Here is a 14,609-nt window from a genome sequence, read left to right as displayed (position 1 = left end):
CCAAAGATGCCACCAAAAAACTATTAGAGCCCAAAGAATTCAATAAAGTTGCAGGATCCAAAATTAATGTACAGAAATATACCGCATTTTATACACTAACAATGAACTACCAGAAAGAGAAGTTAACCTCCAATTTAAAGTAAATTAAAAAACAACACAAAACAAAATAGAAGTTAAGTGAACAATCTCATTTACCATCACATCAAAAAGAATAAAATATAAAGGAATATACCTACCCAAGGAGGCAAAAGACCTATAATCAGAAAATTGTAAGACACTGATGAAAAAAATTGAAGACAACATAAGCCGATGGAAAGGTAGTTTTCTTGGATTGAAAGAAAAATGGCCATACTACTGAAGGCAACCTACAATGCAGTGCAATCCCTATCAAAATACCACTCAAGCTTCTTAACTGAGAAAGTTGTAGTTCCATATTTTACTTCTACAGATGCTAAGATACCTGAAAATACTAAGAAAAGCAGTTTCACATGTTCTATTTATATACACTGTACGAAGTATAGGAATGGTATAGCCACTTGTGGAAAACCACCAGATCTTCTTTGTATAATTACCCTGAAGCTGTGCACTACCCTGTAGTCGGTCTCTCTCTCTCTCTCTCTCTGAGTGCATGCATGCAGTTTGCTTATAACTAGAGGCTTAAAAATCAAGTAGCTTTAATCAATTCCTATAAAAGTTTGAGCAAAGAATATCCAGACATCAAAAATAGTTTGAAGGGAATGGATATTTTCATAAATATATTCTATTTGGTTGATAAGGAAGATAATTTGGGGAATAAATAGCCAAAGACACAGGTAATAAGAGTAGCAGGTAACTTGTGTATTGCTTAGTCTACACCATGCTGTACTGACCATACCTTACACAGTTTACCTTAAGACACAACCTTACACAGTAGGTAATACTATTACCTCCATTTTACAGATGACAAAACTGAGGCCTATTAAGACAGGTTCTTCCAGGTTACTTCAGAGTCCAGGTTACTTCAGAGTCCAAATTAGACCTCAGGCAGTGTGGCTTTAAAATCCCCACTCTTAATCACTCTGCATGCATGCTAAGTCTCTTCAGTCATGTCCAACTCCATTGCTGCAATGCAATTTATAGCTAAACTAATCTCCTCGATATACTTACAAACACAGGTTTTAAAAAGTTGCTTCTTTTTAAAGACCACTATTTGGGGGTACAGTTGCTAAAATATTGCTTTTCCCCCTAAATGTATCTCTAAAGAAAAGAATAACTCCACAAAAATAATTTTGAATTTTTTTAATGCACAAAAAGAACATCCCAGAAACAGAACAAGTATTGATTTATTAACGATGAAGCACTATATAAAGAAGCCCCCTCCCCACTTAGTAAATAGGAATATAGTCTAAATAGATGTGAAAGGAGGTGAACACTTTAGGATTAAATGCAAACCCTAAAGTTGTATACAACATTCATATATGGCTTATCTCATAGCAATATTATTTTCATAATGATGTACATGACATTTATACTTATTGGTAAGATGCTTTTGACTCAAAAGTTAAACAAAAATGCAAAGAGGTAGTTTAGCCAATGCAAGGTGAGAAAAAAGGCTTTTACCTTGCTTTGTTTTTTCCCTCAAAAAAATCTTCCACCATTCCTTTTGGTTCTAATTTTCTTCTGGATCATCCAGGAAGATAATAATGCTTCTGGAAGAAGCATCATTATCAAAACCCTCTAAGAACTGATACCCCCTAGTGGACAATGGTGTTTTTGGAAACAACTACTCTGAAAGTCACCTGGGAAGTCTCCGCAGGGTTCCTCTCTCAGTCTTGAATCAGAAATTCTGGCTTAAAGGGGCCCTGTTAAGATCTGACCAGTAATTGTAGGAATTCATCGTGTTTTCTCCTCCAATTCTATGCATGGTCTCATGAGGTGGTCATTTCTACACTGACCCAAGAATATTGGTAGGTGCTCTGTCATTGCAAGTCAGGAATTGCTTTAAATAAAAACTATACATATTGAAGTTTGAAAGTAAAAACTTGAAAAATGCTCTAGCTGGCCTGTGAAACTGCATGAGTAGTAGTATAAGTAACTGCATATAATTGCTCATGCAGTTGTGTTTCATAAAGTCATCACATCTTAGACTCAAAGGCAGTTTTTGGCTTCTGACCTCCAGATGCCTCATGCTTTAGCTATGGTGAGGAGTGGGAAAGGTCTATTGATACTCAAATTCTCTGACAAGGGTCATTTGATCCTATGTACAAACTAGCTTATCCTATCTTTACAATGAGAAATAAGCCCACAAAGAGAAGTTTCAAGGGGCAGCAAAACATTCAACAATTTGCAAAACTAGAACAGTCATTTACGGGACGATGGTTAGGAACCACTAGAAACGGGAGACATAACATTAATTGGGTATGACTTGTTACACAGAAAAAAGCATAAATATACAGTAAATAAGAGGTTTATATGCAGCCCCAGCAGGGTATGTACACATCCGAGCTGCTGTGAAACTGAGCAGGAATTCCTGCCGCTAAGAGCAGTCTCCGGACACAACAGTTGGAAGGTAACAGATGCCGAGAACAACGTGTGGTAACACTAGGCAGATATCCACATACACTGATCCTTGAAAATGCACAGCGTGGGAAACACAGGTCACAAGTGAAACAGCACTTTGCCTGCCAAGGGTCGTCCTTCCATAAATATGCACAAGTCAGTTCTCCAGTTGGGGGGTGGGGGGTCTGCAGCCTTGCACCTCCGGGCGGGCAGCCCCTCCGCCTTGGGGCACACAGGGAACCCAGTCACATGCTCTGCACTCACTCCTGCTGCCTTGGCTGCAGGTTGCAATCACCCACCTTCACAGTCTCCCGATGCAAATCAAAGCATAAATAACACAGAGCTCACGCTTGTGGCTCCTCCTTTCACAAGGTTACTGGGAACAGCTACTGGTCAGAGCAGCACAAATGCCACCACTATTCCGGGAGTGGAGAGTAGCTGTGTGCACTTTTGCAAAAAACACCACCCCCTGCCCTCCACCCAAAACAAAACCAAACCTCCACCCTCTGTGTCTTTTATTTTACTGGTTAGCTCTGTCTGTAGCTAGGAAGACACTGTGTTGCTCCTGGGCTCTTTCTATCAGCTTCCTCTTCTTTTTCTTGTTCTTTTTCTCCTTTGCTTTTGGAGTTCTCTTCCCTACAAAAACCGGAAGAGAAAGAAATGAAGACATGTCAGAAAAGGCTCTTGCTCTCGGAAAGAAAACACAAAACATTAAGAGTTTTACACAAAGCCCATCTGGAAAACATCACCTATGGAAAAAGCAGCCTCAAAGAGAAAATTGTTCACATTAATTTTGACGGAATAATAATAATTTACTAAATTGGATATGCTGTCTCAGAGACTGATCTTCCCGTTACAGGGAACTGGCATATTTAAAAACCTCCCAGTGGCCTGATCAGTCTTGCAAATATCATTCTGCCACAAAAATTCCATTTATCCCCTCCTCCTTTTAACAATGCTTCCCTGTACTAGACATCTTTACATCTTTCTACTGCTCCACATGTCAGTGGGTCAAAAGAAAATAAGCATTTATCTACAGTAAATATACCAGAAGTTTCAAACACCCCTCTCCCTGCCCCAAGGGAGAAAAAAATGTCTAGCTTTTAACATTATTCCCTCACTGTTCTCCAAAGGCCAATATTTGAAATGACATATGTGGAATACCTCTTTATTTTCTATAAAAATTCATGAGGACATCATTTATTATGTGGTTTATGGCTTTTTATATAAATCCTCCTAACCAAGGTATTCTTACTGAGAGCAAGAAAAATGCTCGTTTCTGAGAAACTAGCAGGGGTGTGTCTTACTACCAAAAAACAATCACACCCCGTTATTCCTGTTTCTCCTCTTCACCTTAGCCACTAGGAAGCCCAGACCACAGCTAAATAGTTGAGGTTTTCCTCCATCAGGAGTTTGAGGATGCAGTTTTCCCTTGGTCTCTACTGTATTTGACTTCTTCCACTTTGTGGTTACCATTTCCAGTCTTCATAAGGTCTCAACATTTCTTTGCAAGTATGTCTACATAGAACTGTGAGAAAAAAGAATAAGGAACATAGATGTTTGCTTTAGGTCCTTTGCCCTCTTTGGGTTCTAAGCACATAGGAATCATGGGACTTTTAGAACAGGAAAGAGCTTGAAAGTTCATCTGCACTTGTAGTTTGGTACTGTACACCTTCAGTACAGGAAGGTTCTTCCTCACAGAGTGAAAAGAATCCTCCTGTCAGCTCTTCTTCCTCTTCTACCTGTCCCTACTTCCAATTTTATCATGTAGTTGCACAAAACATAAGCTTCTCTTCCTGTGAGGTATAGCTATTCGGTACCACAAATAGAACATTCCATTCTAATCCATGATCTCCATTCTTCCTACATCTAAGAAATCCAATATTCCTGAGATCCTTTTATTACACAGACATAGCTGGTCAGCTTTTCAATCCAGACAGTGGAGAAGGTGGCTGATGACACGACATGGAAAATAAACAGACCAGAGGTTAGGATGATAGATACGTGCTGTAGGAAACTAGAGTCATCCAAGATTAAAGGAGGTCATGGGACTTTTAAGTGAGGAAGGTGGTTCTCATTTCTCCTCTTTCTGATCAGAAATGGTCTGTTTTGTTTGAGAATGGAAAATAGTCTCACTCATGAGATGCTGGCACCTGGTAGGCACATAGTTGGTATTCAATAAGTACAACTTTGCTGAGTTAAACTTTTTATCACGAGAACAAAGATAGGATGCTACAGTAAAATAATAAGAATATAAGGGTACCCTCATATTAAATTATAAAGGTCCTTGAAGTTAACTTCTGGTTCTCATTAAATTCTGGCATTAATGTTATAATGGCATTTTGCCATCTTTAAATGTAGTTAATCCTACCCAATGAAACTTTAGTGGATGGCTTCATTAATCAAAGAAACTGTAAAGTTACAACTATTTAGTAACACTGTGTCTAATGATGAGACTCACCTAATGAGGGCAGAGAAATACTTAAAATAAAATAGCATATTTTAAAAGACGCTCCACTTATAAAGTTTTATGAAGGTTTTCTTAGTTCTATGTTCTCTCTCAAAAAAATATTTTGTTAAAAAAATTCACTGCTGACTATCATTTAAAAATTCAGTCCATTTCTGTTTCATTTATTTAAAGGCTGGAATTTCTTTTAGAATCAAAACAAAATTAAATGAAAAAATATTTATGCAAACATTCCTAGATTTTAAAATTTGTTAAGATATATGCTGAATATACATCAAATAAAACTTCACAATCACCATTTCAATTCTTCATATAAATTATGTAGTTGAATGTTAAATGTTCCCTACTTTCACTAACAGCAAATCCATGCTTAATGACTGAAAAGAGAAGGTTAGTTTCATGTCACTTACCTAATGTATGATTGTGATGTAACTGTAAGTGCCAAGTGGTTTTTGTGTTTGCTGGCTGATGGAACACTGTGTGGTAGGGAAGTTATTCAGTATCTGCATAAGGCAGTTCATATTGTGGCAGAAAATTCAGAAATGCTTCTGAACACTTAGTTTATATGATTGTATGATTATCCCACTGGTAATAAGTTATATGGTACTAGTTCCAACTAGAGATGTTTTGGGAGATTTTATTACAACCCTAAAATTTGCCTTAGATCTCTCTCTTAAATGACATCTCTGTGCTATTGGTTCATTGCTTGGTTTTGTTTTTGGTCAGCCCTATTTCTCATGTAGGATATATTGCAAATGCCAAAGGCTTAAAGCTGGTTAGCCAAGATTTGACCATGCTGCTGCTGCTAAGTCGCTTCAGTTGTGTCCGACTCTGTGCGACCCCCATAGACGGCAGCCCACCAGGCTCCCTGTCCCTGGGATTCTCCAGGCAAGAACACTGGAGTGGGTTGCCATTTCCTTCTCCAATGCATGAAAGTGAAAAGTGAAAGTGAAGTTGGTCAGTCGTGTCCGACTCTTAGTGACCCCATGGACTGCAGCCCATCAGACTCCTCCGTCCATGGGATTTTCCAGGCAAGAGTACTGGAGTGGGGTGCCATAGCCTTCTCCAGATTTGACCACGGACAGTCCTAAATGAACTGAAAACATTTTGTGGTCCACAGTAGGTTGTTTTGACTTTAAGCCAACTCTGAGTAATAAACTATTAAAACATAACCTACCATTAGGTATGAAATGGGTCTTGCACACATTTTCTGAACTCTACTAAGATTTTCAGATATAAAGAATTGGGAAGATTAAGCCTAATAAAATATATATATATTTGAAGGTAAGTTATATTGGACATGTGAGCTTGTTAATTCATTTCCACTTAAGTTCTCAACATCTGTGACTATGAAATTAGACTAAGAGAATGACTTCTGTACCTTCAGATTATTTCACATTATCAAGCACATTCACCCTGAACATTTAAGGGCAAATATGATGCCAGTCACCCAAAGAGTAACTCAACTCATGAACCAAACTTTCTTAGTTCACAAGAGAAAATGTTCTGCCCAAGATGAGCAGAAAAGGTTTGAGTTTTATGAGGAGATTGTCAGCCTTCAGGTATGTTCAACTCAAGTGAAAAATTCTGCATATCCTGGGTACTTCAGAGTGGCCTTAAGTCACTATTAGAAGAATCTCTTCAAGATCAGGCAGAATTTGATCTACAGAGCAAATATTAACAGCCCTGTTATGTAAATGCAAAAGATGACTGGCCCAGATATTACAATTTTTAAGGAAAACATTGCATTTCATAGAGAAAGGCCCCTCTGAGAGGAAAGAAACCCAGTAGGTAGGCAGTCTTGTAACTGAGTTGTCTAGTAACACATTATGGCTGTGACTTTCAGTTTCTACATTTATAAAATGAAGATACTACAACCATCTTTCTCCTCAAAGCTTATGAGGCATTATGTAAAAAGGTTGCATTCCTAGGATGAAAAGATGTGTAAAATATCACGAGCGAGACGTGATTATCATCAAAATGAACAAAGTTAGAAGGATGCTATCAAAGCTACACTAACCAACATAATGACATTGACTTGCACACATGTGGAAATGGTCCAACAGGATAACCTATCAACTCTTCTACAGAAAAAAAGTGAACAGTCCCTTATGGAAATACTCGTAACATCTAGCTGTAGATTGCTGCTATTAGAATCAGAAATAGGATAGATGATTTTGAACCAAGGTATCAGTCAGAGTCACAAATTACATGAAGCTGTGAAAATATCGGCTCCACTGCCAATCAAACATGAATTTCATTCTTTCATAAGCTCCCTAATTCAAGGAAGGTCTTCAAATGATTTTTCCTCTTACTAGATTTAGCTACGAGTCTTTTCATCATTGGAACAATGGTTCTTGTACATACATCATAACATACAAAGGCTGTCTAGGATTTGCATCTTGATTACTAAGTGCTTTGAGAAAGATTTCCTTATGGTAAATACAATACAAAAAAATTGAAAAATAAATTCAGTAGCTGTGACTATGGAAAAAGATAAAAGCTTCTCTCTGTAGACACACATGTACACACACAACAGAACAAAGTAAGCCACATCATGCAAATGTAATTGACCATAATTACCATTGTTATAGCCACAACTATGATGAAGAGGCTAATCACCTGAAACCAGTACCAATTTTTACTAAATTTTAATGATAAGTCTGTGATGTTGACTGGAACCTGGGCTTCACTGTATTTATGAAATTCACTATGGGGACTTGGGAGTCACCTCCAGTGATCCTTCAAAGCAGCTGAAACTGAGGACTAGAAGTCTGTAACTACTGACTCAATGAATCTTAGACTTCAGATGGGGTGCTGGATGCATAACATAAGGTTGCTTCAACATCTAAAGCCACAAGGTCTGAGATGTAGACAACAAACAGAAATTGGGTTATTTCTCTTTTTTTGTATGAGCAACTTTAGTTTGCCCAATAGCAAACTAAAGAAACTGAGATTTATTTATTTAAGAGTGATTGATAATTCTCTGGAAAAGTGCCAGCTGCTTCCTGAAATACTTTAAAAGCTAAAAATAAACAGACAAAAGACAAATGTAATTCATAAAGGAAGTAAAATAGCTATTAAGTATATTTCAAGAATCAAATCTCATAATTAAAACCTCCAACTAGGATGAGTTGTCACTGCAAAAATTCTTAAAATATGTGAAAGCTAGTGAGACTGTGATAAGATAGGCATCAGGATGCATTATGAGAATATAAAATTGATACAGCCTTTTTGAAAAGCCATCTGGCAATGTGTCAAAAGCATTAAAAATATTCTTAACTTTTGACTTAGATCTAGAAATCTATCTTAGGAAAGTGACCTAAAGTTGGACAGATATATACACGTAAGAGATGTTTACCATTATTCTAGAAAAACTGCAAATTACCTAAATGTCCTACTATAATTTTTCATGACTTTTTTATGATTACAGAAATAATAGTTTGTTTTCAGCTATGAATTGAAGTTTTTGTATTTTAAGGCCATGACAAATTTATTCCTAGGAGTACTAGTATAACTTGTCCCTAAAACTTATCATAATGAGTATAAGGAAAAGCTGTCATTCAAAAGCATTCATACTGTGGTGGTAAGCATGTTCCTCAGTAGGGGCATCAGTCACAAAAGTATCTAAGCTGTGAAACCTTAAGAACTACTACCTAAATATTTTAGACATTAAGCTCACAAACCTTTTTTTATCTAGAAAGGAGTCCAAAGAGGCAAATATGATGAACATGACTGGGACCTACCCCTCTATATTCTACACAGCCCAAGATAAAAATCTTACCACTGTTCATAATGGTTCAGAACAACATAGTGATGGTTATTTATTTACATCATCTGGAAAGCCAGAGAGAGTGAGCTAGAATGAGTAAAGGAAATGAGTCTATTTGGCTCCTTGATAACAGTAGTACAAAGTTCATTAATTGTATTTTTATCTGGTTTTTCAAAAATATAGTTAAATAAAATAAAATTTAAAAAAATAAATAAAATTCAGTGAATTCACTAAAGAAAAAAAAAATAAACATCTCACAGAGAGACTGTTGTCTTTTTAAAGGACTGGCAAATTGTTCAACAGTTGTTTGATGACTGTGATCAAATTTTCTTTGAGAAAATTTTAGGGACAATCCAATAAACGTCATGGTGTTGAAAAATAACCAGCCACCTACTAAGGAAACTTCACTAGACATCTTGAATTTCAAGTCATAATTTGAAACTTCCAAGTAGTCACTTAGTCTTTTCATCTTTATGTAAAAAAAAAAAAAAAGAAAAAAAGAGCATATGCTTTTAAAAATATACACACAATCTGGAGATAACTTACTAGTTATCTTGTTCATATTACAAGGCCATTGGTGGAGAGTGACAACCATCCAAAGTAAAAAATAACCAAGAAAATGGGTTTCTCTGAACATATAACATGAAAATGATTCAGAATTCAGAATACGTACTACCTATGCAGATTTATACTAACTTGTAAGCACTAATTCAATAAACCAATTCTGTGTACTATCTGTAAAATGTTACTGTTCTTTGTTGCAAAAAGACAATTACAAAATGGCTTCCTTTCTCTCTGAGGCCTCTCTACTCTTCTCAGAAACAATTTAGTGGCATGAGGTCTGCTGCCTATTTCACTGAAAGAGAAGTCTCATTTAGTTTAAAAATCTTATTTCATTGTTCAAACTGATGAGAGAAGAAGAGAAAAAGTAATCCTGAGGATGACCTAAACCTTTATGAATTAAGTGTATTACCACTAAGATGTCCTGCAAGTGGTGTTTCAAAATTTCCTGAGTAGCTCTGGATAAAATTATCGTGCTTCAGGTATAGGACACAACTTCTATTCCTGAGTCCTTATCAACTCATGTGAAGCCATCAAGATTACATAAAAGTAACTTGAATAATATCTGAGTTTGTTCCATATAATATTGATCACTCCAGTTGATTATCTGGTACCTCAAACAGAAAAGGAAAATCAATTTAGACCAAGTTCCATAGAGTTTAAGATGAGTGAGAATAAACAGAGAGGTGGCTTCAAAAATATCTCAAGTTGTTTTCATAACTACTTTAAATTCACTGTAAGGACAAAGAGTTTCAGGGTAGTGAAGCCTGAAATACCCTGTCCAAAATTTCATTTGTGTGAAAAAAACAAATATATAACTCTACCACAAGGGGGCAATAATTCACTTTTACTGTAAGAGTATCTCTGGTTTAAAATATATATACAGGGGAGGTTTTAGGCTCTCACTTCTTAAACACTTTCTTTTAACCCCAACTGAAGGTCTTTTTTTGTTCTTTTTTTGGCTGGCAATGGTAAGCTCTGTAGTGGACTAAAGAATACATAGCAAGATCCAAATGCAGGGTGAGGAAAAATATAGTAATTACATTTCTATTAAAAAGATGTTTGAAGGTAAAGGAGGCGAAGAAGAAAGAAAACAGTTAAGATGAAATCTGCTGAAATTATGCAAACATGGATTTAGGAGGAAAAAAGTATTATTCATAAACTCAGGTTTCCATTTTCTTATGAGGAAAATTACCATAAACTACCTGCAAACAGTAGGTCTTTTCCTCTCACATCTCTTTATCTACGAGAATGGAATTGTAAATTTAAAAATGATCTTCATTAACTTCTGGTCCAGGAAATGCACGGAGATTTAATGTCAAGTACAAAACCTGATCACTAGGTGATGATTCCTAGCCAAGGCTTCTGCTGGTGTTGGCTTCCCAGCCTCAGTCAGTGGGCTGTGTTCAAAACAGTGGAGAGACAGCAAGTATGCCTGACATCACTACTCTCTGCTCTAGTCCAGCTCTGCTAAATGCTTTAGAAATGAAGCAGGCCAGGTACACAAAAACTCAAGTGACCCATCCAAGTTCCTACAGCTAATCAGCAGCAGAACTGGATTTGGAACCAGCTTTCAGTATTTCTCTCTCAATTTTACAGCTTTAAAAGTCCCTGGATAAGGACACAGCAATAGTTACTTTTCAAAAGACAGAAAAGCGTTAGACAACAACTAATATTGCTCTGACAGACTTCTAGGAGGAAAGTCCATGACCTCATCATAACTGAAAACCCTTTATGAACTGGTAAGTACAGCGTACATGGTAGCTTATCTGTAACTTAGACTTTCTGTAAATTTACACTGCATAGACTCATTGCTTATTCTTTTCCATACCTTTTATCAAGATGCAACCTATGAAATTTCTTGAGGGGGTAAGTGGATTGGTGAACATTTCTGCTGTAGATTACGCACTTTAAGCACTTCATGGACATTCTCATGTCATTGAACATCATCAAAAAATGTAAGAACCAAACCATTCTGCTAGGATGTACAACCACGCACCCTAAGTTTACTCAAAATAAGTAAAATTTGCAGAAAACCATCATGCTCATTTGCCAGTCTTAAATTAAGTCAGAAAAACATCAAGTTCTGCAGAGAAAATGATACTGATTTCACTTGATTAGGAGTGATGGGATAAGCAGAGAAGAATTTCAAGTTGCTCCAAAGCTGACTTCATACTGTAAGGGAAGGTACCTTTTAAGATAATTCTATTTGAATAAGATGATTTAATTCCTTTGTCTTGATCTTCAATCAATAGCCATTAAGTAAATGAAAAAAGAAGTCCAAGAAATGATATTTAGGACTATCATCATATGGCAAGCATTTATTTAATTTGGATTCAACACAATTTGGAACTTGAAGACATACAAGTAAAAAGAACGTAAGTAATGGTTTCTGTATGGTAGCCACATCAGAGCGTGGGTTATCCGTCTAGCCTATGGCACACCTAGGTGTCAGGCCCTACATTGAGGACAGTCAACACGGGATGACATGAGGGGACGGGCGCTCCAGCCTCCATAAATGTGCCCCCTCCCCTGTGCCCTTGTAGAACTTTTAACGTCCCTCCCTAAAATATTTGTCACCTTTTGTTGCAATTTTATGTGTGCTTGTATTTCATGGCTACTAGTTTGTGAATAAGTACAAATAGCCACAATTTAATGCCAATATGTGTCACAGAGTACTGGTTAGAGACTTTCTAAAAATCAAGTTACAGACATTCACTCAAAGTGATCTCAACTGATATGGTGAGTTAGAGCAAAGATTTTAACACTGAATATGGTCAGGAGCCAAAACCATAGGGTCTCTGTCGTCCATCATCAAGTGAACTCTCTTGCTTTTCCTGGGCTCCACAGGGCTTTCGCCCTCAACTACAGCTTACACATGAACCATTAAGAGACCTCTGGCCCTGAAAAAAATCCCATGACCTTTTAGCTCACCTCCCCCTTACAACAGCCTCAATCTCTTTTGCCTGAATTGCATACTCCCAAGGGAAGAATTCAGTGTGCCTTGCTCCCCGCTGAGCTAAAACACACAGTCATGGATGCCTGGCCAGTCCACAGATAGGTCATTGCCAGGTCCAGCCTGGAGGGGCAGGCAAGTCCCATGACACTGGATGGGCCAGGCGTCTAGGACACATGGTTAAGGACATGGGTTTGGGGGTCAGGTAGTCATAGATTCAAACCAGAGCTCTGCCTCTTCAAAGCCAGTGATCTTGGATCAACTGATCAACTTTTTCTAAGGCTTAGTTTTCTCTTTTCTAGACTGATAATATCAATGGTATCCACCTTGACATTGCTGTAGAGGTAAAGAAAATGTCAAGTTTCAGATACTCTACCTGGCAGTACATGATAAATCACTTCTAGCACCAGATGAGGTGCCTCGCGTGTGTTTTCTAATCCTTATGACAGCCTGCAAGGTAAGCATTATTTTCACTTTGCAGATGAGGAATGTCAATAACCTCAGATATGCAGATGACACCACCCTTATGGCACAAAGTGAAGAGGAACTAAAAAGCCTCTAGATGAAAGTGAAAGAGGAGAGTGAAAAAGTTGGCTTAAAGCTCAACATTCAGAAAACGAAGATCATGGCATCTGGTCCCATCGCTTCATGGCAAATGGATGGGGAAACAGTGGAAACAGTGTCAGACTTTATTTTTCTGGGCTCCAAAATCACTGCAGATGGTGACTGCAACCATGAAATTAAAAGACACTTATTCCTTGGAAGAAAAGTTATGACAACCTAGATAGCATATTGAAAAGCAGAGACATTACTTTGCCAACAAAGGTCCATCTACTCAAGGCTATGGTTTTTCCAGTGGTCATGTATGGATGTGAGACTTGGACTGTGAAGAAAGCTGAGCACCGAAGAATTGATGCTTTTGAACTGTGATGTTGGAGAAGACTCTTGAGAGTCCCTTGGACTGCAAAGAGATCCAACCAGTCCATTCTAAGGGAGTTCAGTCTTGGGTGTTCTTTGGAAGGAATGATGCTAAAGCTGAAACTCCAGTACTTTGGCCACCTCATGTGAAGAGTTGACTCACTGGAAAAGACTCTGATGCTGGGAGGGATTGGGGGTAGGAGAAAATGGGGATGACAGAGGATGAGATGGCTGGATGGCATCACCGACTTGATGGACATGATTTTGAGTGAACTCCAGGAGTTGGTGATGGACAGGGAGGCCTGGCGTGCTGCAATTCATGGGGTTGCAAAGAGTCAGACATGACTGAGTGACTGAACTGAACTGATGAGGAAATAGGTTTAGAGAAGTTAAGTAAATAGCTCAGAATCACACGGCTCGGCAGTGAGTCAAACCAACATCTGGCAGATTCTAAAACCTGTACTCTCTCCACTATACTCTTTGGATCCCTTGTGCCCAGCAAAATGTCTTTGATCTCATAATCATTTAAATGGCTGCTGAACAAACAAATTAATCAGTAAATACTAGACCGAAGAAAGGCATCAACCTCCCCACCCAGTCCCCCCACACATCAGGGTGCTTGTGGGCTGTATTAGCTCCCCAGTGGACCTGGCCTACAACCTCCATTTCTCATATTAATTATTCTCTGGGGTTAAAGGCCTTCAAAGCCTCAGTTTCCTGGGGTCAAGCAACACATTTAGCATTTTGAACGCAGTATCAACAGTGCGCCCGTGGTAAAACTCAAGGGAAGATGACACAGGGATGTTTCTTTTTCAGCTGAGAGTTCCAAAAGCTAGATCATGGGCCAGAGACAGTAGAATCCTCCAGGGAGGTGTTTTTTTTTTTTTTTTTTTAATGTAGGTTCCCTAACCATACACTCACTTCTGAATGAAACCTTCAGGAGGGAAAATCCAGAATTTTTGGCTAAGCTTCAGGCATGATTCAGTGCAAAATCAAGATTATATGAAAGTCTAGAACATGAAGCTATGCTGAAAAGGGTGTGGGCAGTAGAGAGAAAGAGCTTTGGAACAGCAAAGAGAAAGGAGAGCTAGTGTGTGCGTGCTCAGTCGCGTCAGTCATGTCCGACTCTGTGACCCCATGGACTGTAGCCCACCAGGGTCCTCTCTTCATGGGATTCTCCAGGCAAGAATACTAGAGTGGGTTGCCCTTTCCTCCTCCAGGGGATCCTCCTGACCCAGAAATCAAACCCCTATTCTGCAGGTGAATTCTTTACCACTGAGCCACCAGGAAAGGCCCAAGGAGTGCTAAACATCCCTTTAAAATAAATGGCATCCTCCTTCCAACTCAGCTGAGACGTCACTTCCAAATTATGAAATGAGGCAAACTTCTTTGTGCCT

General features: G+C 38.2%; 1 protein-coding gene across 4 annotated transcripts in view; it reads right to left on the bottom strand.

Annotated features, from left to right (window-relative positions):
• Window positions 1-1,263: 1,263 nt before the first annotated feature.
• RSPO2 (R-spondin 2) overlaps window positions 1,264-14,609 on the bottom strand; it is a 181,737-nt gene continuing 168,391 nt past the window's right edge. For 2 of the 4 annotated variants that reach the window (XM_055546443.1, XM_055546433.1), the window contains one exon: window positions 1,264-3,174. In XM_055546443.1, the coding sequence (XP_055402418.1) occupies window positions 3,059-3,174 (116 nt within the window). In that variant the 3' untranslated portion in view covers window positions 1,264-3,058. Of the gene's footprint in view, window positions 4,067-14,609 lie in introns of all 4 variants that reach the window. The other 2 variants (XR_008702334.1, XM_055546437.1) reach the window with 1 other exon arrangement.

This window comes from Bubalus kerabau, chromosome 14 (genome assembly GCF_029407905.1).
Source record: "Bubalus kerabau isolate K-KA32 ecotype Philippines breed swamp buffalo chromosome 14, PCC_UOA_SB_1v2, whole genome shotgun sequence".
Lineage (NCBI taxonomy): Eukaryota > Metazoa > Chordata > Mammalia > Artiodactyla > Bovidae > Bubalus > Bubalus kerabau.
Note: the sequence above shows the minus strand (reverse complement) of the source record. Positions and strands in the feature narration are given on the sequence as shown.